The sequence below is a fragment of the Coccinella septempunctata genome, chromosome 1, assembly GCF_907165205.1.
Source record: "Coccinella septempunctata chromosome 1, icCocSept1.1, whole genome shotgun sequence".
In the NCBI taxonomy this organism is placed as follows: domain Eukaryota; kingdom Metazoa; phylum Arthropoda; class Insecta; order Coleoptera; family Coccinellidae; genus Coccinella; species Coccinella septempunctata.
In genome coordinates, this window is record NC_058189.1 from 16,824,234 (window position 1) to 16,849,183 (window position 24,950).

General features: G+C 36.6%; 1 protein-coding gene across 2 annotated transcripts in view; it reads right to left on the minus strand.

Moving 5' to 3' along the window:
• Positions 1-6,284: 6,284 nt before the first annotated feature.
• Positions 6,285-24,950, minus strand: part of LOC123313425 (transmembrane protein 184B) — a 37,838-nt gene continuing 19,172 nt past the window's right edge. The window contains exons 6-8 of one of the 2 annotated variants that reach the window (XM_044898306.1): positions 20,515-20,744; positions 19,250-19,334; positions 6,285-7,414 (exon numbers count right to left, since the gene is read on the minus strand). In XM_044898306.1, the coding sequence (XP_044754241.1) occupies positions 7,215-7,414; positions 19,250-19,334; positions 20,515-20,744 (515 nt within the window). In that variant the 3' untranslated portion in view covers positions 6,285-7,214. Of the gene's footprint in view, positions 7,415-15,077; positions 15,915-19,249; positions 19,335-20,514; positions 20,745-24,950 lie in introns of those variants that run through there. The other variant, XM_044898315.1, reaches the window with a different exon arrangement.

Below are 24,950 nucleotides of genomic sequence, written 5' to 3' on the forward strand. Positions count from 1 at the left end.
TGGATCAAGCTATCCAAAATCAATCTTTTATTTTGAAATACGGATATGGAAAAAAGTTTCTTGCGGAACAATGTTTAGGGGTAGCTTTTTTCTAGCACTTTCAATCATAGAGGAACAGCACCGAGATTTTCTACCCCGCATAAAATATCTGCTTGATTTCGTTCTTGTCAGTTTTTCGATTCGCAAGAAAAAAATTGAAAACTACTTTTCGGGCTGTAACTAAGCAGGAGGACTCAGAAAAGAAAATTGCATATTAAAGGTCCACCCTATTTTCTGACGAAGAATCACCCCCTTAATTTTTTTGCAACTATTCCTATGGACCATGTAACCATGTATATATGCTATGCCATACTTAATGATAATAAATTTCTTCTTTTCATTTGATATAGAATTTATCTATTCTATTTTCAACTGTGTGCCCAACAAAAATGATCAAGTTTACTGAATGTATATCACTGTGTGACTAATATCAATTAATATATCCATTACTTTAACTTATTAGAAGTCTATGACTAAATTTTATTTCATTCAGAAATAAACGTTCTATTTCTTGTGAAATCTTAATTTAATCGTTGCGTTGTAAAAATGATCTGGAAACTCGGACACATCGATTCCCTAGGTCACAATAATTATGAGTTGTTATTAGTACCAACGTGTACAAATCCCAAAGTTACATTTTCACTGACACAAAAATTGATATTAATATTTTGAACTAAATAATTATGATAAGGGCGGCAAAATTTGAATAGCCTACTGGCGGCAAATATGTAAATCCGCCACTGGGCTGTTGATCTCTTTAAGATCTGTACTGGTCAGCCCATGTTAGCAGTATATCCTCTAAGTGCAGTAAAATTTTGTACTTAACAAGAAAAGTCTTCCCTAGATGCTCAGTAGACACATGCGGGCAGCTTCACATCACCTACGTTCTACCAATACTGGAACACGCTGGCCCTGCATGGTTTTCTGATCTGATCTCATCAGCAGCGATTTTTGCGAGAATTCGCCCTTCTTATGAGGATAGACTTAAAGTGTAACTCAGAAATTTTTCTGGTTAAATCTGATATATATTTCTCTATCAACTTTATTGACCAGTCGTTTTACACATTCGAAGAAATATCAGTAACATGTTCCCCATAGTCTACAGAAAGATAGTGGTGAAAGATGGATCCACTGAAAAAATAGATCACTGGGTTTACTAGTAGTTTCTATGTGTATAGGAATGCTGAATTTTTGTTTCTTTATTTCTTGATTTTATCCTCTGAAGTGTCTGTAGTTCTTTGTTGCAAATTGTCGTAGAATATCTCTGTGAAATTTGGCCAGAGATAGCTTCATATAAAAGAGAGACAACAGGAAAATGATGGATAAAGTATAATTTTCCAAACTCCATTATCATATCATTTCGGAGTAAACGATTTTGAAAAAGTAAAGATTAGCTTTCCTTGTCAATAATTATCAAATACACAAGTGTTGCACTAGAACGTGTAGTTTTCGGCTACATAAAACTAAATTTCGAAAATCAAGGACCGAAATATCTTCTCCAAAAAACATCCCCGCATCCATAGAAATTTCAATGTAAATATAGGTCGTGCATGGAGTAGGAGTATATGCAGTGGGATCCAGATTGAATAAATTCCTTATTCGGTTTATCGTACATATTTATAGAATATCCTGAAACATGTGGAATTTAAATTATAAATTGATATTCTCCAATGTGAAGATATGTGATCTCTATCTTCAAACCTCTTCAAGTGACAATTATCATCCCTTATTTTCAAATGCGAAGTATGGGTTCGTGATATATCGTTTGAGAGTTAGCTTTATTCTCTCTCCAAAAATCTTGTTGTCCTTGAGTTGTTTTCAAAAAATCATATAACATGTCAACGTCTGATTATCGATTATCAACTCCATACAATACAACCAATATATAATACTACCGAGTATTAACATTGAGTATCGAATACTGAGTGTTATCTATATTCAGGGTTAGAACTAATTGAAAGGGGACTACTCTACGGGGATATCGAAAACCTTTTGTAATACAGAGTGTTTTGGATTACAAAAAGTTTTTTTATTTGTGGGTGAGTGTGTTGTTATGTAGTTCAAAAATATCTCCGAGGGTTCCCGAGATATCTAGAAAAAACTGAAAATCAAGATTATCTATGTCAACGAAGTATATGTTCAAAATGTCCACCGTGAATATCTTGGCAACAATATAATCAATACATTAATTAGAAAGAAATGATGGAAGATCGGATCGTGGATGTTCCTCTGTAGAGGAGTGTGAAAGCCGCAAGACTAAGGTCATAATGATAATCCAGTTCGAAAAGAAATGATGGAGGATCAGGTAACCAGCATACATCCAGGAGACGAGGAAGAAACAGGACCCGACCGACATGAGGAAACCGAGAAGAATGCTGGACTCGACCACAACCATGAGTCCAAAAACCAGAAAAGGGCTCCAACAGAGCTTAATCCTTGCGATGTCTGAGATGTCTAGGATATATGAATGTTCCTCTGGAGAGGAGTGTGAAAGCCGCAAGGCTAAAGTCATAATGATAATCCAGTTCTAAAAGAAATGATGGAAGATCGGGAAACCAACATACACCAAACAGAAGAGGAAGAAACAGGACCCGACCGACATCAGGAAACCGAGGAGAATGCTGGACTCGACCACCACCATGAGTCCAAGAACCGGGAAAGGGCTCCAACAGAGCTTAATCCTTTCGATATCTGAGATATCTAGGATAAGTGAATGTTCCTCTGGAGAGGAGTGTGAAAGCCGCAAGGCTAAAGTCATAATGATAATCCAGTTCGAAAAGAAATGATGGAAGATCGGGAAACCAACATACTCCAAGGAGACGAGGAAGAAACAGGACCCGACCGACATCAGGAAACCGAGGAGAATGCTGGACTCGACCACCACCATGAGTCCAAAAACCGGGAAAGGGCTCCAACAGAGCTTAATCCTTTCGATATCTGAGATATCTAGGATAAGTGAATGTTCCTCTGGAGAGGAGTGTGAAAGCCGCAAGGCTAAAGTCATAATGATAATCCAGTTCTAAAAGAAATGATGGAAGATCGGGAAACCAACATACACCAAACAGAAGAGGAAGAAACAGGACCCGACCGACATCAGGAAACCGAGGAGAATGCTGGACTCGACCACCACCATGAGTCCAAGAACCGGGAAAGGGCTCCAACAGAGCTTAATCCTTTCGATATCTGAGATATCTAGGATAAGTGAATGTTCCTCTGGAGAGGAGTGTGAAAGCCGCAAGGCTAAAGTCATAATGATAATCCAGTTCGAAAAGAAATGATGGAAGATCGGGAAACCAACATACACCAAACAGAAGAGGAAGAAACAGGACCCGACCGACATCAGGAAACCGAGGAGAATGCTGGACTCGACCACCACCATGAGTCCAAGAACCGGGAAAGGGCTCCAACAGAGCTTAATCCTTTCGATATCTGAGATATCTAGGATAAGTGAATGTTCCTCTGGAGAGGAGTGTGAAAGCCGCAAGGCTAAAGTCATAATGATAATCCAGTTCTAAAAGAAATGATGGAAGATCGGGAAACCAACATACACCAAACAGAAGAGGAAGAAACAGGACCCGACCGACATCAGGAAACCGAGGAGAATGCTGGACTCGACCACCACCATGAGTCCAAAAACCGGGAAAGGGCTCCAACAGAGCTTAATCCTTTCGATATCTGAGATATCTAGGATAAGTGAATGTTCCTCTGGAGAGGAGTGTGAAAGCCGCAAGGCTAAAGTCATAATGATAATCCAGTTCTAAAAGAAATGATGGAAGATCGGGAAACCAACATACACCAAACAGAAGAGGAAGAAACAGGACCCGACCGACATCAGGAAACCGAGGAGAATGCTGGACTCGACCACCACCATGAGTCCAAGAACCGGGAAAGGGCTCCAACAGAGCTTAATCCTTTCGATATCTGAGATATCTAGGATAAGTGAATGTTCCTCTGGAGAGGAGTGTGAAAGCCGCAAGGCTAAAGTCATAATGATAATCCAGTTCGAAAAGAAATGATGGAAGATCGGGAAACCAACATACTCCAAGGAGACGAGGAAGAAACAGGACCCGACCGACATCAGGAAACCGAGGAGAATGCTGGACTCGACCACCACCATGAGTCCAAAAACCGGGAAAGGGCTCCAACAGAGCTTAATCCTTTCGATATCTGAGATATCTAGGATAAGTGAATGTTCCTCTGGAGAGGAGTGTGAAAGCCGCAAGGCTAAAGTCATAATGATAATCCAGTTCGAAAAGAAATGATGGAAGATCGGGAAACCAACATACTCCAAGGAGACGAGGAAGAAACAGGACCCGACCGACATCAGGAAACCGAGGAGAATGCTGGACTCGACCACCACCATGAGTCCAAAAACCGGGAAAGGGCTCCAACAGAGCTTAATCCTTTCGATATCTGAGATATCTAGGATAAGTGAATGTTCCTCTGGAGAGGAGTGTGAAAGCCGCAAGGCTAAAGTCATAATGATAATCCAGTTCGAAAAGAAATGATGGAGGATCGGGAAACCAGCATACACCAAGGAGACGAGGAAGAAACAGGGCCCGACCGACATCAGGAAACCGAGGAGAATGCTGGACTCGACCACAACCATGAGTCCAAAAACCGGGAAAGGGCTCCAACAGAGCTCAATCCTTTCGATATCTGAGATATCTAGGATATCTCTATTATTAAGCTGTTATTTATCACACTGATGTTGCGTGTCTTCTCTGAAATTTACAGTATTGTGTGTTTTGATATGAATCATTTGACTTATCAGCCTTCTGTTGTATGTTTGGCTCAACGTCCAAAATGCTGACATCTTCAAAATTGAACTCATGACCTTCCATGTGCGTATGTGCTGTTAGTGATGTCTTATTCTATCTTTCAAAAGTTGTTTTTTCTGACCAATGTAGCATTTCTCACAGTTATGGCAATCAATCTTATACACCACTTCTGACCTTTTTTCAACAGGAGTTCTGTCTTTTAATCTTGTAAAATATTTCCCCTTGTTGTCCATTATATTGTAAAAAGCTGCTGTACAGTAATATTTTGCTGATTTTGTATGACAATGAGTAATGACGGGTAAAAAACAAGTTTGAAATTTTTTTGTGTTCTACTACTTGTTTTGTTGGATCAGTGCATTTCTTGTCTGATTAGTTGTAGTACTTGCCTGATTTCTGTGGTATATGGTGATGCATGATTTGATGTAATGTGAGGTGTAGTTGTTTTGTTTGAGGATTTGGATGACTTTTTCCATATTTTCTTCTTTATATTTATCGTCACTCAAACTTATTCCTCTGTTGATCAGGTTTATGGCTACGGTTTTCTTTTGTGAGGCACTATGATTAGAATAGAAATTGACGCACCTTTCCTGAGTTGGTTGGTTTTGTATACCAGTTTGCTACCAATTTGTTGTGTTCTCGGATAACAGTTATGTCTAAAAAGGAAATTTTACAGTTCTTTTCTTTTTCAAGTGTGAAATTAATTTGCGGGTGAAATGAATTGAAATAAAATTGTAAATAGACGGTTCAAAAACCTCCACAGCAGTTGGCAATCGAGTCTATGGGTCAGGCACCAATTACTAACTATCGTTAGGCTCGTCCGAGAGTTTTTCATGCAGAAATACTTGCAAATGAAAGCAAGGCCAGATTCAAGGAGGTTTTTACCACCCCATGAGTATCGAAATCCATACGCTCTGAGATCACGTGAACTTCATTTGAAAGTTTATCGAGGTGATAAAGCGAAGAAAAGCTAATATTCCTTGATTGAATGATGCTTGGAAATGAGCTCAGTAAATAGACTGTCAGAAATGTGATATATAGCAACTCCTATTTTATCAAGCAGATGCCAAGGCTCTTAACTTAACCATGTCATTGATTCAAAACTGATATGTGAGTGAGGACTATTATGAGGGAAGTATTGAAAGAGGCAAAAATAACAAGGTCCCTCCTTTAGTCTGGGTTCCCGACCATACGGCGATCAAAATAAGTGAGAAAGCTAAATGGGCCAATGTATTTTTTTTTTCTATGTGTGGTGCCTCTTCTGTGCTGAACCGCGACCTTTTAGCCCATTGTTTATCAGTATGCAGCTGCTATACCTACCTTCCTACTATATTTGGAGTGATTTATTTTTCATTACTTCTCTGTATAATCGTTAAAGTAGGTGTGCTGATTTTGTGAAACGGTATTGAATTAGAAATGATCAACTGATGTAAACATTCCCTTTTCTTCTAAATTAATGCAAGCTGATTGTCACAACAATGTTTATTTGACATTTGTTCCTATACTAACACTATAACAGACATAAATAAATAAATTATAACGAAATATTTTGATTGGGGATTGCACATCGTTTTTGGTAATACATATTACATTCATGAAAAATTTTTTGGAATATTGAGGTAAATCAACAATAAACAATATTTATTTTGTATCTTTGGTTCATTTTTTGTAGAAGACGTATATTCACTACTAATATAAGTATTTTTTTTTTCAAAATATCTCAGAGTATTATTTAACCATATATATTCCCAATAAGAAATACAAAATGTTCGGATATATTTTGGAATGATTCATTGCACTTAACAAAGCTCCCCTGCAGAAGTGAATAGATATCGTAAGAATAAGAAGATATCTAATAATAATATACAAGGTACTGCCTGATTGATGCAATATAATAAGTACAAAAATATTCTTTCTCGATAAAACTAAAAAACTATTCACAGGTAGCATCCTTGGTATCATTCAGAAACTAATTTTCAATATACTATAATTTCAGAAAGCTTGTATCTAACAGGCATCAGATAAATAAGGCCTTATCATAATTAGGTACTATTTGTTAATTGAGTTCATTTTCAACATAATTTTATAAGCATCATATCTTTTCTTGTAGCTACCTATTCAATGTTTGGAATGTATGAGAAAGTAGATTTTGAGCGAAATTTCAATTTACAACCTTTAGTTCCAATCAATAATTTTCCAAAATTATAGCAGATTCTATTAACAACAATATAAAAATGAATAACAGAAGAATGTCCGAAATGTTTATGCAACTTCGAAAATGTGAGTGCATGATTAACATCTAATACCTTCATGCTCTTGGGTTCCATGAAAAATTTATTATAACAAATAGGTAGGATGTATAGTATGAAAAAAAATTGTTATTCGAATGTCATATTCTTAGTTTTCTTCGTCGGAACTCAAAAGCATTGTTTTCTCTGTATAACTTAAATTCAGAGGTTTATGGGAAGAAGACATAGGTGGTATCCTAGGATTGTCAGTACTGTTGTAGAATTGTGGAACGCTTCCCCCACTAGGGCTCATCGGATCATCTGGATCATATGTTGATATTCTTTGTCCTCTTTGGTTTTTGCCAGCAGCTTGAAAAAATATTTTCAATTAATTGAAGAAAACAAATAATGATATAGTGACCCCGAATTCTGGACCATTGATTCTAGATTTTCAATTATATTGAAAATAACAAACTTTTTTCCAATTACATTCTACAACTGCACTACTATCTGTGTCCTGAAAAATTCGTCTTCAAGTTGGCTTAAAACTGTTGGTTTCCTGTACCTGAATGTATGCTGAGCTTATACCAACTACCACCTACTACGACGTAGTTCGAATAGAAATGTTGGGAACACATGCTGTAAAAGGCAAGAGCGGAAGAAACCGAGAATCATCAGGCTACAGAATGCCTCGCAATCACAAGCCATCCCAAAAAATGGTTTGGACAAGGAACCTATAGGGGTGTAAGGGGGAAGGATGCGTTTTATAGCCTCTCCTCTCAAATTCCAACCTCACTTACTCGCGGTGCACCCTGTTCTTACGAACGAGGCTCTGGCGACCGAACATGAGCGGTATAACTCTGTTTCCCACAATCACCTAGCCTAAATATTGGCTTGAGCAGGAAATGGCTCACTGCGTTGCTCAAGTTACGTCTCAGACCTTGTCGTCTCAGGATACCTGTGCCACAAGATAATCTAATAGTCGCAACTGCAACCAAAGTTGCACTGACAGCGTTACCAGTGCAGCGTTACCTTCTAACGCAGTCTAATTCAGTCGAACAGGACAAAATTTGTATCCGGAGGTAAAATACCCTCCCATTCGGATCTCCGGGGAAGGGTACCTGAGCGAGTGATTCATCGTACAACAACCAATGAAAAGCACATAGCTTTTGCAGCATGGAACGTCAGAACCTTGCTAGACAAGCCCAAGGCCGAACGACCAGAAAGGCGTACTGCCCTAATCGATAAGGAACTGCGACGAACATCCATTGCAATAGTTGTCTTAAGTGAGACACGCTTCTCGGACGAAGGTAGCTTGGCAGAACAAGCGTATACTTTTTTCTGGAAGGGCTTGCCAGAAGGCCAAATCAGACAACATGGCGTAGGCTTTGCCATTAGAAACGACCTGGCCGCCAAACTAACCGAAAATCCAGTTGGCATCTCAGAAAGTTTAATGACCCTACGCTTTCCGGCAGCAAATAACAAGTTTGTGAACATCATTGCAGTATACGCACCCACTTTGAACTCCTCTGACAACTTAAAGGACACTTTCTACGAAACACTCGTTGATGCATTATGTAAAATTCCGAAACGGGAACGAATTCTCCTCCTTGGAGACTTCAACGCCAGAGTGGGTAGATGTCAAGACTCAGAACTGTGGCCAGGAATAATAGGGAAACACGGCACAGACAGCATCAATTCGAACGGAGAACGTCTGCTGGCTCTTTGTTCAGAACACAATCTGTGTATAACGAACACCTACTTTATAACAAGACCCAATTCAAGGGAGAACTGGCGCCCCCCGCGCTCAGGGCATTGGCATACTCTCGACTATGTTATCGTGAGAAGAAAAGATCTCAAAGAGGTGTTGGTCACTAAACCCAGAGCAGATCTGGAGTGCTGGACTGATCATGGGCTGGTAATCTCGAGAAGATCCCAATGCTCCCAAAATACCAACGCAAGCCAAAGATACTAAGAGAGCGCCTTCAAATCTCCAAACTACAAAACCCTTCTACAGAGGAAAGCTTCACAGCTGCCGTCAAATATAGCCTAACACCACCAGATTATAACGACGACATTGAGAGTCATTGGCTCCGCTTCAAATCATCTCTTACTAATACAGCGAAATAAATACTGGGCACAGAACGATCCCGAAAATCCCAAGACTGGTTCGCTGACAAAGAAACTCATATCGCACCCCTTTTGGAGGCAAAACACAGAGCGATGAAAACAGCAATTAACAAGCCTGGCGATGTTGCAGCCCAAAAAAGTTTTATAAACATATAATGCGAGGTCCGTCAAGAAATAAGAAAAATCAAGGACAGCTGGTGGAAAGAAAAAGCTAGGGAAATACAAGCTTACGCCGATAACCATGACTACAGGCGTTTTTTCGAAGCTATTAAAACTGTTTATGGTCCAAGCAGAAAAGCTAACTTTCCTATAAGAGATGCTCATGGAGCTATTCTAACTGATAATAGAAAAATTCTCGAGAGATGGAAGGAGCATTACTCACAGGTCTTGAATCAAAATAACGACTCGGATGTATCCATTTTAGACCTGCTCCCCGCGTATAGTCCGATGACATCGCTTGATGACGAGATCTCAATGTCGGAAGTCATAAGTGCGATTAAAAATATGAAAAATAATAAGTCACCTGGTCTAGACGGTATTCGCTTATCGCTATCAGCTCAGAGGATCTACAGATAATGTTGGACACCTATAAACATATATATGAAGCTTTAGGCCTTAGACTCAATATCGACAAAACCAAAATCCTGGTTAGTCTGCCAGAAAGCCTGGAGAATGAAACTCTAGAACAGGTCGAGCAGTTCAAATACTTGAGACGACTCATAAATACTAGGGATAACCTAGACACGGAAATACAAAACCGGCATCACGGGCATTCTGGAAGCTAAAGGACAGAGTGTTTAAAAATCACGACCTCAATCTGAAGACCAAGACAGCTGTTTACAAATCAGTGGTCCTCCCAACGCTTCTTTACGGAAGCGAAAGCTGGACGCCCTATAGGCGACATATTAAACAGCTTGAACCAACGCAATAACGTCATCTAAGACAGATAAAGCACATCAGATGGTTCCAAAAAGTTTCGAATGCAGAAATCTTGCAACGCGCGAGTTGTACAACAATTGAGACTCAAGTAACGAGAGCCCGACTCAGATGGAGCGGCCACATTCTGAGGATGCAAGACACAAGACTCCCCAGAATAGCTCTATATGGCGCATTCACTGAGAGAGCCCGGAATCCAGGAGGCCAGTATAAGCGGTTTAAGGATATACTACATCAATCCCTAAAATCAGTTAATGCCAATCATAACTGGGAACAACTAGCGTTAGACAGGTCACAGTGGAGGTCTTTGGTACACAGTTATAATGGAGACTCGAGAAGGATACAGCGGCGGCCAGATCTGGTTGGTGACTATCCATGTCCGGAATGTGGTAGGATCTGTAGGTCACGGTTGGGTCTCTACAGTCACAGGAGGGCACACAGTCGCAATTCGCCCTGAAAAATTATAAGTCTGTTCGCGCCTTTTCTTTATTTTCCTTGTTTGGTCTTTTTGTAGATTCATTCCCGGTAACGGGATACAGCAAGGAATGAAAGTAAAGGAACAAGGATGATAGAATGTCTCTGTACAGCTCTGATAGGGATGCACAATAGACCTTCGCGATGCGAATAACCGTACAATATCCGAAGTGATTGGGTGTTCATCACTTTTCTGTACAGTATTTGAATAAGGCGTTGCTAATTTTGTAACAGTGTTTCTCTTGCTTTTCTACATAACTATTCAGAAGTTAGATATGCAGTGTAAGTTCCAAATTTTTCTTGTAAATATGCTCGATTAGTATTTTATTGCGCTTTTTTGATGTAAGAAAATTTTATACGGCCTTTACTAAATTTGAGATATGACGTCATCGGTAATTTCATAAATCATGAGAACATTCAAGACTTGTTTACGAACGGATATTTTTTCTCATCCCTTCAATATATAGGAACGAATCTTATACGAAAATCTGGAATTAATCCAACACTAAACAACAACAGTAAAATTTCTATCCGACTGTTCCGCATATTCTGTATAAAAGAATTAATTCTATTTTCGACGGTTCTGCCTTTGTCGTCGGAGCAAAAGCCACAGCAGCACTTCATCTTCGAAATCCATGGAGTAAAAGGAATGGTGCGTCGGATGCATGCAAGATGGCTCGTTCTCGTGTGTATGGACAAATTTGCCGTCATCATCGGGCCTACAAAAATATTCATGAATTTCGGGTTCTCCTGCCTCGGGTACAAGCGTCTGTTATAGTTGCGGTTAATCAATCATAGTGCTGCAATAATAGTAGGCGCCGCCTACCCTACCCTCTGAAGTCTTCAGTCCATCTACCAATCAAAATTATGAACAGAATACACAACACGGGTTAAGCTGCATTCACAATTCACTTCGCGGGTCGAAGTGCACTTCGGCACGGAAGCTTAGCAAATGGCGTTCTCCGTTACCATTCCAATGAAATTCAAGACTAGCACGGAATTGTAAATTGGTAAAATTTCTTGCAAGCTTCAAACTATCACTTCGGCAGAGAATTTCGTGCCGGCTATGGATGATGCTAATGCTTATGTTTTTGATCAGTTACATGTTTAATTCATTTGAGTATTTTGTCCGAAGTTTATTGCGAATGGTAAATTCCGTGCCAACTTTCGTGCCGAATTGCAATTCGGCCCGCGAATTGCAATTCAGCCCGTTGATTGTGAATGCAACTTTACAGTCCCTGGCCAGTTTATTAGACGCACTGAGGATTTTTTTTATATTTACTGGTATTGCTCGAGGAAAAAGCAGAATATTCGAATTTCATTTCCACAGTATGTCAGTTTCATCTACTGCTCTCATCAAATTGTTCTATTTGGCATTTATTTTTGATGTTGTAGGGTTAGTACTTAAGTATGAATTAGTACTATGTCTTCCAGTGGACGTCTTGCATTCTGCAGGTTCGGACGTTATTTCGATAATCCACATATGAAATCATTATCTTCGAATGCAGCAAACCGAACAATTCTGCATTGATAGTATGAAGCTCTCATAGCTACACAGGGTGGCTCAGCAAAATATTAGAATTTCATGTTTAATCATCAATAAATCAATATTTTTTATTGAATATGATATATTATATGTGAAAACCATTTACAGATGAAGTATATGTAACATATACATTCAATTTAATAATTCAATATTGAGATTTTGCATCGAATCAATGCGTCTAATAATATGGCCAGGGACTGTAAGCTATCACAATAGCATCTTCATAGGTGGGTGAAGGTAAACCCACCGATATTATTGTGATAGCGAAACGCGTGTCGCTGTTTAACAACTCATGTTACTGAAAATCATGTAATTCTGTTTTCAGTTCAATTATGTATAAGCCGTTGCCGTTGAATTTGTTTTGTTCATTTTATATTCTCAACACATTCCACAAAATGTGTATAATGGGCCAGCCCAGTACTTAAAGAAAAAAATTGGTATTTATGGCTGAAATAGATAGTGCTATACAGAGTCCTGCAATAGTGCGTTAGGCTTCCATAGCTGCCAAACCAGACGTTTTTGAATTGAGAAGAATTCAACTTGAGTTGAAAGAAATCCTGATCAAATTCATGTTTCTATCGCTTCTGTAAATCGGTAAAGGGCTTTTACCGAACTACTGTTTCGTCGAAATTTTGCTGTTTTTTCTGAATAAGATCTGTACCGTTGCAAAAATATCCCTAATATTTTGCACCTTGGTAGAGGTATTGAAGAGCATTGAAAATATGCAAAAATATAAGGGGTGTTCCATTTAAATAATCACTCATTTGTAGAATGTATATCAGAAATTAATTTCCTGAGATGCAGAATTGAAAGTACAAAGGAAATGATTTTCAACTAAATTACTAAAACTCTGGTTTGGCAGCTATGGAAGCCTAACACACTATTGCAGTACCCTGTATATGTATTGAGTTGTGCTGTACGAAACGTACAATAAATATCCAAAATTAGATATATCAAAAATTCATAAACTCAATTCAACCAAATATTTCCATTCGAAATTATTTAGATCATTCTTTATTTCATAATTGTTATTTCATGTGTAAGTAGGCCAGGTGAGACAAAGGATTGCAATAGTTTGTTTTAATATCTAACATTCCTTAATCCAACTGCAGCAATATTGCAAATAAAGATTTACCGAATATGCAAAATGTAATTCGATTTCGATTATGTGGTCTTGACGTCATTGTACAATTTTACTATATATAGTTTGTTAGATTAGGAAATAAACGTTCATTATCAAGTGATCCGCATTATCAATCTCAATCCTCGAGTCCCTAAGTTTTCACCAAACCAGAACTCTTAGAACTTGAGGTACAATTGAGATACCACTCCTATTCGAATTTTTTGCGACATTTTCTCTTATTTCTCAGAAAATCGGAAATGAAGGAAAAAGTTTGCCCAGCACTTCCATCCTAAAAATGAGTGAAATAATTTGTGCTGACTTGTGCCGTAAATATTTTCTTGAAAATTCGTCGAATTTTCCAGCGAAATTGAAGAAAGTTAGCCGAGTAATTATGATACACGTGTGCTGTTCAAGTTTTCACTGAAATACTGTTATTTTCTGGAAAAAAGTATGCCCAGCAAATTCGTTTTTTTTTTGTTGAAAATTTTCCTATGTATATGTAGATGTGCAACATTTCAGCTGACTTGTGCAGTTGAGATTTTGAGAATAAGCTCCTAACTTTTTTTTCAAATGGTGGAAGTTACTGTGTTTATTGAATGAATTATTAAATTAATTCCACGCGCGACGAAGGTGTATTTATCTGAAATACCGTCTGTTCCGAAATTCCTGAACAGTACTGTCAGTATTCCAGAGACGATGCCTATTGGCCCAGTCGTTCGAGTTCTATTGTTATTCGATTGCGGGCCAGTAAAACCAGCAATATCGGAACAGGCCCAGCACATTCAAAAATCTAGTGTTGGAGAATGAAAAGACAATTTTCTTTTTACTGATTTACTTCGCATTTGGTGACCGGTCAGCCAAAAATATTTTGTATTTCAATCGATGCGAAATTTACTTTGCCCAGCAGTAGAAATATATTGATATTTTTAAAATTCGTTCGGAAACATTTTTGAAACAAGTGCAGAAGTTCTAAGAAAAATTCCATCTGCATTGAATACTAAATCATGTCAAACAAAAAATTAGAAACTTGTTGAGAAGATTCATTTTCAGTTCCTCAATACGCGGAAGCGCCGAGGGTGTAAAAATGTTTTAGATCAGTAGAGAACACCGAACAACATCATAATATTCATGTTCCCATTTTCAGATTTCAAATGGGCCTAGTTCTCCAGAAACGTCCAACAGGCAATGAACTTAGGACATCCTGCATATATAACTCCTCCTAAAATAATTATTTTGATTATACTGAGAGGAGTCCTTTTAACTTTGGGGAAATAATGATTGTCGTCCTTTTGTCGATTGTTAGTAAGTAGCTTTACCATAATTTGCTAGCCTAAAGGAATTTTTTATTGTAGTTATTCTATCAAAAGTAATTGAATACAGATCAGAAAATTATAATACTTATATTCTGTATTGTGTAAGAATTTTGAGAGAATATTTCAAGCAAGACAATGAAAGAAAATTCTCGCTTTTTCTTACAAGTTGGTAAATATACAGTCTTTATAAATGAAAATAAATGGGTGGGCATCAATTTTGAAATTCTATGACATAGTTTAAAGTCTTTCAGTAAAAAGCAGCACAAAGTGATACAAATCCATGTTACGATCATAAAGACCCTGTATTTGTAAAACCTAACTACACCAAAAAACAGCATTCCAGTAGGACGTCACATACCCAAAATCATATGGAAATCACAAAAATCGAACATTTATCCTTATTTATCTCATAATGTGTTACCAGCTTGTCTAGGACACATGATACGTAATTTCAATTCAATTACCTCACAATGAACCATGTACACATCACCATGCAGTAATAAAAATACATCAAAACCAAGCCATTTATTAAAAAAATTACATTTTAAATAAAGGTACTATGTCTACTTTGATAAAAAAAAATATTTAATTCAACTGAGTATATACAAGAAAATATAATAAGTACTTAAAAAGCCTTTGTATGTACAGTTTTTGTGTGATGAAATTTCCAAAGAGAAGGTGCAAGTCAACTTTCACACTTATCTTATTTTTAAAGGCAACAAAATGCCATCATACAACAGTTTTATATAAAAAAAAACAGTGATTTCCATGTCTACATGAGATATGCACTGCACATCAAAAGCTCTTTTTCATGCTATGGAGACTATTGGACGAAATGTTTTTCAAGTTTTAAAGCTAGATGAACGATAAACGATATTTTAACTTCATTAGTACTATGCATCACAATGTTTAACTTATTTTGTCATTTCATCATTTTTAATACAATTCAGGCAATAAAACTCAAACTTTTCATTCTTATTTTCTTATAAATGTCATCGTCTTCAATTTCGAATCGAATGAAATTAAAAAATGTCTCATGCTTCTGTTACTCAAGGCATGATTATTCAACATTATTCAGGTGTTACCAGTGCAAGTTTAGCAAGTAGAGTTGTTAGTTGACGGGAACTTGTAAATGAAAATATAGTGAATTTCATAATGAAAGTTGTATGACTATTGCCTGTTTATATTACTATTAGCAACAAAAGATCTTAATGCGGCGAGCCTACAAGATGATACCCTGAGCAACTCATTCTGTAAGGGCCATGCATGAACAGAAGAACATGCTAATGATGATCACATTCAATTTTCAACATCAAAGTCTCTCATAGGGCAAGTGTGAACCAACGTCTGTAAAGAGTAATTCATTAAAAAATATCCTAAACTGCGGCTCCAGATTGCATCCCAACTATATAACCATATCGGCCTGAACAATACCAACACTGAATCAGATCGAAAAATTTTTATTTTGAATTAGAGTCGTATGGAGTACGTTTCACTTTTGTCACAACCATCAGTCTAACTTTTCTTAGTGAGCTTCATCACATGTTTCAATTCTGTTTTATTCTGCTTTATTCATAGGCATGAGCGTCGGTATGAAATTTCATAGCAGTGTTATCATTTTGAATTTCTTGTACATGAAAGCAGATAACTAGGAATGAATTTTAGCAGATATTCTATGGGGTCAAGAAGGCAACAACAAAAAAATTGGTGGTGTTCCCCTTTAATGTCAGCGGATAATCCACCTACTAGGTAAATTCAAGTTCGACGAAGATCTGAAATTCTGTACGACTCACGCTACGTACCTATTGAAATTATTTTCTCAAAAGCAGTTACTTTTAGCAAGAAAGACCTAATTTGTTCAAAATGAATCAAGTCATCAAAAATGTATTTTTCAATGGTATAATATGAATAAGGAAAAAAAAAGTTTCTTGCCTTCTTACTCCCATAGAATGTATGCTTTATTTAATTTCAGGTTTTCAAGATTTTCTACGAAAAAACTAAAATGGGCATATTTTGGAGCCTTCATATAAGCGGGGACTGTTCAAAAAAACTTAGTCGTGTTAAGTAATTGATCTATGTTGTAGGAACAACATACAAATACCGGGGCTTTCAAAAGAAACATCCCTATGGGAACATAGTACTCATTTATGGAAGTTACCGTTGTGACTGATTTCGTTGCAATTTTCATTTCACTTATGTTGTAAAATAAATACATATCGACGCCCAGGGTTACAAATGAAAAAAAGTGAAACGTGCTTACCCATACGACCTGCATCCAAATTGTGCCAAAGAAGAATAGATATTTTCGATACAGGAATATATAAATCCGTAGTATTAATTGAAAATTCCAAAAAACCATAAATTTGTCACCCAATAATAAAACTATTTGTTAGTCCATGGCCAGTCGCCGACATGCAATTTTTAGTTGTGCAACAGTTTAGTTACAAAAGTGTGTGCCATGAATTTGTATTACTTCTCCCGACATGCAACTGTGAAGTTGAGAGATCAAATAGTTTGTGCCTCGACTTAAACTAAACGATTGCGCAACTTTGAGATTATGTTTTGTGCAATAGGATCTCAAATGTATCTGCAATTCCTCTCTTCTGAAGTAAACCAAGTTCCTAATTCGAAATGTAACTTTAGTTTATCATATTTTCAGAGATTATTTTACTCTAATGATTATTTTGTTTTAGTGACTAGAGAGTTATGATTGTAGTTTGCAAATTTGATATTTCAATGTATAATTATTACTTGAGAAGTTTATATCGTTATTTAAGATATTTACCTGAGAGTATGTAATCAGAATGAATCACAATAATGAATATACATAAATATGTATAAAATTTATAAGATGTGAGTAGAAAGCAACGCACAAAACTCATATTTTCGGTATTTACTACTTTGTTAGCAAAATGCTCTAACAGGTTAGTCAAGCAAGTCTTCCTTCAAAAATATTTTCCAAATATATTCTGTGTGACGTCACTAGTTCTATCTTCGTCAAAATGAATAGTTTTGGAAGTTCCACATCGCGATATGAGCACAAGCGATGACAGCGATCTGCAGTTCGAACCATAGACATAGAGAATGGACTGACCATTCCCTATTTGGCTCTACAGTAAAAATGACTACCGAACATGCGGCAGTTGTTGTATTTTTCTAGAATTTCGATTGGTCCACACTCACGTCTATGTCCATATATAAGAGACAGGTATTGGCCGCATCATAGCTTCCTCTCTTTTTACAGAGAAGAATTTTTCATGCGGTATTACTCTCAGTCCATTCTCTATGTCAATGGTTCGAACCATGTCAGAATCTGCTTTCATTTCAAACATTTTTTGACGTCCCTATTGTAACGCAAAAATACGTATTTTTCAAAATACGTATGAAATATTTCTGAAAAACATTCAAGTGAAAATACAGCAAATAGCAACTTTTTCAGAGTTGCCATTGCCTCGTAGCGGTATCATTCTTTCAAATTCCAATAAGAATATAACATTTAATTCACTGAATACAGAACGTATCATTTACATATTGTTTCTGATTTGTGAAGGGATTCGATGTATCCAATATTTCTGCTTTTCCGTATTTTCTCCAGTCTATAGAGAATAAAAGCATATATCATTGCTAACTCGTTGATGTCCATGTTGCAAATGAAAAATTGCATGTGGGCGTCCACCTGGAGACCGAACTATGTATTTCTTCCGTATATGGGCGCAATTGAACCTTCTGCGGTCAAACTGTTGCGCAACTGAATAAGTGCTTGTCGGCGACTGGCCTTAAGATATGCATATGTGCGATCAAATCAATTGGAAAAAAGTGTGAGTGTAATTAACCAATGTTGCAAAATACCTTAAAATTCAAGTCTCAGACAAATCGTTCAGTTATATCAGTAGAAAAATGTAACCGCTCATCGAAATAGTATACATTAGAAAGTTGTCAAAGTCGGGATACCCAAATATCCGCATCCCAGAATTTCGTTTACTTGCAATAAAATACCGCTGCAAACTCCTCATCAAACGTAGGTAAGTCTTCGATTTGTAAACTTTTCATGAATGGATAGCGAATAATGAAAAGACAGACGGTCGTAGATTAAGAAATGCAGGATTATTCCTGAAATATTGCCTTCACAAATGTAGAAATAAAACGGACAAAAATGTATCTAAATTAAAGGTTATATTCAATTCAAAGGTGAAACAACTCGGGTGTTGCTGCAACTACGTCACACCCTCGCGTATTGGCGTAGCTATCAAAACATTTGGCGGTGCAGCAATTTTTAATAATTCAATCATCATCTACTAATTAACTTTTGTTCTAAACTTTTGACTGAAAAATTGTGCTTTCTGTAAAAAAAAACGAAAATACTTTTTTGTTTCATATTGAATAAAAAATTTAAGGATCCATTTTATTTGGGAAAAGTCAACAGCATACTTTTTTTCCCTGAAAATATGAACTCAATATCCGTACGAACGCCACTGTTGTTACTTATATTACTTATTATTATTATATTATATTATTATTATTACTTATATTACTTATAATAAAAAACATACATCCATGCAGCGGGCAAAACAATATAATACTTGACTATTTCAGTTACACAAGCAGTTGTTTTGGATATGTCGAATGAATTTTCACATAAAATATTTCTACATAATATTGGGACCGTAGATACTATTACTCACCTGAACTATATTGAGTATACTGTTGATACTGAGGATGGAAATTATGAATAGCATCTGTCATTATATCCTTCGGATTCATGGTTTCCTGTAAACAAAGTTATAAATCTCCACCCTCAAAGAAACAAACTGCAGGAAACATTGCAAACTAATTATGTAAGGAAATACTTGAGAAGAGAACAATTTAACAGGAAGTAAAAAAATGGAGGTAATACGTATGTAACTGTTTGATCAATCTATTTCTCGTTCAGGTAAAAACAGTGGGAGATCAGCAGTCTCTACACGGCTAGACAGACTCCTTTGTGATGTGGCATACGAGTATAGACTGATATTTTCCAGTAAAATGCGGGCCAAGCTCGACAGATGCAATAACAAGCTTCAGATGGCGGTCTCAGTTATTGTATTGTATTGTGTGAGTACGAAGGAGTTAGATAAGTAGCTGGAATTGACCCCTTCTACCCCATCTGGTTCGAATTCGAGTCATTGTCCCATCCTAAGTACAATTCAGGTACAAAACCTAACAGAGCGGCTCATAGATCCCTAATCGGAGCTTTATTTTTATCGACTACTTCTCAACTCTAGTAACACAGATTGAAAGCATCTGGATAGTAATCCAGATGCTTTCGTTCTCAATTTCTATCAAGTAGTCCTTTGCCAGAGTTAATAATTGTAATTACTCCAGCCTGCAAGGCCATAGTGCAGTTTCCTGGTAGTATGGTGGGAGTGATGTTAAACTCCTCACTATTTACATGAACACCCCTTGAGAATTGTTTGATCCATCAGCTAATACCATTATATCAGTGGGTAGTATAAGAGGTCCCACACATATTGAAGCATGCTCCAGATTTAGAGCTATGAAATTGTTTACCGACATTGTTACAGTCTTCCGTAATGCGAGATCCAAGGGCTGCTTTCATCGCAGAGAAAGAAGTAGTTCGAATCGCTCCAGTTATAACTAGGCAGGCCAAACACTAGATGTGATTGAAATACTTCTTTTTAGATAGTAGTAGGGTTCTTATTCAGCATAATGAGGCATTGAAAGTTAACATAGGCAGAATGGGAGCCTCCTGCAGCCTAAGCAGCGCTCATGTGGTTGAGGGAAAATGTAATCTAACCAGGATTTTCTATTAAATATTCTGCTACCGTCATTCCAGTAGTAGAACCTCTTTCACATTTTTATATTAATTATCGAAAAAATAAAAATATTTTTCCAAAGACCTACAGAATAACAGGAGGAATTCAATTATTGTCGAATTTAAGTGTCTCACCTTCAAACTACTCGAAATACTCTGCATGGTGACGGATCGTCCTCTGGAATCTGTTACACTACCTTGAATATAAATACGATATGGAAAGGCAGACCTCAGAGCGAGAGCGGCAAAAAACATTTCAATGCAAATGAGGAAGTTCTGATAACCGGCAGAAACAGTTCCAGTACCCGTGCTGTCGTTAATCGGAGTTATTACTTCAGCTTTCTCCAAGATGGCTAGACCAACACCTGTAAACAAAATAGCACGAATATCATACAATGCTCAAATTTTTTCGATTATCAATTGCGACAATGAACTCCCGGTAGATCAGCTTTTTGATATATTTGCGCTTATAATTGGGGAGCCGACGATGCTAAATCCGAATTTACTCGACCGTCGTGGAGACCTAGTGGATTTTGAATATTAGATGGTAGAAAAAGAAAAAGGTTCTATGATGTATGCACTGTCAGCATAGGGAAAAGCGTTTGCAGGTTTTCAAAGATAATAAAAAAACGTCAGGTGTACATACTCGAGAGTGTAGGATTAAAATACTGTATATGCTCTACGTGTCTCTGATAATAAATTCATGTTAATCTGACAGTTTGCGTGGAGGGGCTGGCCGTACGGAAGAGTTGAAAATGGTAAAAAAATTGTTTCGAGCGAGTCAAATTCTTAGAGGATATGTTAATTGGGCCCAAACGAAGCTACATTACAAGAAACTGACAATTCGGACGTGAATTCACAACAGTTCTTTGAAAATGCAAAAAAATCGTTACTTGTAGATACGCCAGCGTGTCAGAATTTCATAATAATGGTTAATCTCGGTGTAGCAGACTGAAACTAATCAGGGGAGGGTTCCTTAATCTGACAGTTTGAAGATAATAAGAAGGCATTTTTTTTTCAAATATCCCCCATCCCCCATCCTATACAACTTTTATCTGAAGCAATTTTTCATACCCTTAACCCTTGGCGAAAAGCCAAGGTCAATGTAGAAACCCAGTCTATTGTACAGGGTGTCCCAGTTAAATTGTCCCTTTACCTTATTGTGGAAACTCAAGAAGCTAGAATAAAAAGTTGAATACAAAACTTGTCTGTAATCGATTGAACTTTCATTTTTCATAACCCTCCTTAATAAATTTTCCCTGCTGGTATCAAATTTCTTATTCTAAATGAAATATTATTGCATTTTTGAATTCCCTGTCAAATTTCAAGGTAACTTTGGTATGACAACTATGTTTCTATAAAGCACCGATTCAGAGATATTCGACTTTTTCCTAAATTCTTGACAGCTGTAGGTGCTCAGTAAAATAGCTGATACTTATTTTCTGATGAATGTTTCAAAACCAAATTTTGCCTAGATCTTGTCAACATATTGGATACGTTACACCTCTATTTTTAACAATCTGATATACTGGGTATTCAAAAATCAAAGTTGAAAATTCAAATAGAAGTTCAATCAAAACTAATTTTTTTCAAATGGCAACCTCTATTTTCTTCGTATTCATCATGTAGAGTTAAAATGACAAAAAATTTATTCAATTTTTTTCTGTTAAGTGAATTGTTTCAGAAATATGGACGAAAAAGAGCATTTTCTCGAAAGAACCAACAATAATTATTGATTAGTGTTGCTGCTTAATAGTTGACTTTGATTTATTGATAAATTTAATTAACTAGATTGGCTTATGAAAGATAAAAAGACTCTTTTTCTTATAATCAGTACTCGCTCCCAATAAAATTAAATTTTCTAAATTTTAAAGGAGACTCAACTTACAGATACATTTTTCTCAAAATAATCAAGTAGTTGTCTAACAACATAAAAAAAAACTCAAAAATACACTTAGATAAGTGCTAGTTTCCATAGTAACCATATTCTATCAGCTTAATTAATTAATTTTCGTTCCATATTTCTGGAACTATTCACTTTACAGTAAAAGTTGAAATAAATTTTTTGCCCATTTCAACCTGCTCTAAATGATGAATACGAAAAATATATAGGTTGCCGTTTGAAAAAAATTAAGTTTCGATTGAACTTTTATTTGAATTTCAATTTTTGACCCTGTATATCAGATTGCTAAAAAAAGAGATGTAACGTATGATCCAATATGCTCATAAGAGCTGGACAAAATTTAGTTTTGATACATTCATTAGAAAACTAATGCAAATAACTTTTCTGCTAGCTCCTTCAGTTTCCACAATAAGGTATAGGGACATTTTAACTCGGACACCCTGTACATTTATCGCCATATATCTCAGAAACTTTCAAACGTAGAAAAAATTGCTTCGGACAAAATTTGTAGAAAATGTTATGCTCTACAACTTTTATGATGAATGCGAAAACGATGTGAAGCCCAGGAGAGGAGATAATTCAAAAAAACTTTTTGTGACCTTTATGGCCAATTTTTCTTGTTTCGGCTTGCTGAAACTGTCAGATTATATTTTTTCCGTTATTTTTGAATCATTAGCTTCAAATTTAGAAGAAAAGCCACCGCAATCGAGGATGTACTCGTGACTTTTTTTTGCAAGTTTGGCGCCCTCCCACACATTTTCGTCACGCTCAAATTGTCAGATTAAGAGAATATATATTTTTTCTACAAGCGTGCGCGTTCAACCTTTTTCCCGCACGCATTTCAAGTTGCCTTTGCAACTCTTTAAAGTGACTCTTTAGTCACTTTCCCAAAAGGTGCGAGAAAAACGCCTGCTATTTATTTCCCGCACGCATTTGCGTGGATGGATTATTAGCAGGGGTTTTTCCCGCACGCAAATAATATAGAGTAAATTAAATTCTATCATATCTCTATACACCGGAAGCCAACGATGAGAAACCCATGGTAACGACATGCAGAATTACGTCTGTCATTATACATGAATTAATCTAATGAGATCATAGACATATTAAACACATGGACACGGCGTAGAGAGAGAGGGGGTGCGGCCGAAATAAGATAGAGCTAGTATGGGCAAAACATTCGTTTGAACTTTGTATTTATCGAAATTTTCAGAATTTTCTCATCATTTTTAGATCAACTTTGAATGTCGTATCCTTTTTCTATTATGAAAGTAATAATGGTGTCCTCGTAGAGTGCAATTAATAGTACGAAATGAGTTGAAAAGACAGATAAAGTGAAATTTCACAGGTATAGTAACTTCGAATGTATTAATCGATTTATTATATCATAGTTGAATAATTCATTTCAAATCAATAAATGTATGTCAATTCTTTTCTCATCTAGCTAAAATAATACTCAAGAAGCACTTGAGATTAGAAGAGAAAATTAGTATGCTGATTGTAATGTCTATTTTTCAACCTTTTGATCAATATTGATCAATGAAATATTTTTTCAGATATTGAACAAGAATCAGAATATTGTGTTGGCTAAAAATGTGCTCAATTGTTTTTATTCAAATCAATTTATTTACAAACTTTTCATGAACTTATCTGTTGTATTTTCCGAGGAATAGTTGCCGAAAGCAAAAATTGTGCTCTTTAGTTCTAATTGGATCATTAAACGCAATCTAAATGATACTAATATTCGTTCAATTTTTTATATTCGATTATAGGTACTTGTTTTTATCTCTAACGGGCGCAAATATACAAATATAGCTCGGAAATTAATACCATCTTGCCCATACTAGCTCCATCTCATGTTGGCCGCACTCGTGGCTATTGAAACTCACTGAAAGGGCGCGTCCATGTGTTTTATAGGTCTATGAATGAGATATGATCGGTTTCGTGAAATGGATATATTTATATATTTCAAGCGCTTGTAGAAAAAATATTGTTCCTAACTCTTGGGGAAAGTGTCTTTCCCGCACTCAACTGCTTAGCCGAACTCTGCTTCGCATCGTTCGGGCAACGGCAGTTTCGTGCGGGCAAGTATCACTTTTCGCACTTGATGGGAAAATAACTATTTCCAATATATAATTAACCAGCCTTGGATATTATAATAGAACCACTAACTTATATAATGAATTGTTCATTTAAAGAAGGTATTTTTCCAGAAGGACTCAAGATATCAATTATCAAACCATTGCACAAAAAAGGAGATTTAAATGATATGAATAACTACCGTCCAATAAGCCTAATTACCACCTTTGCAAAGGTTTTAGCAGAAGGGCTGGTAAAATTTCTTGATAAATTTAAAATATTGACTGAATGTCAGCATGGTTTTTTAAGGAACAGAAGTACACAAACAGCTATTTACGAGCTAACTAGAACAATAATAGACTCTTTGGAAGGTGGTGATATCCCTGTTGCTTTATTTGCAGATTTATCGAAGGCCTTCGATTGTGTGGACCACACCAGACTTCTTCACAAGCTGGAACGCTATGGCATACGTAATGAGCAACTAAAACTATTTGAGACTTACTTGAGAGGTAGGAAGCAGAGGGTTTGTTTAACTCAGAGCAATACCACCTATGTTTCGACGGAAAAAATCATTGAAATGGGAATTCCT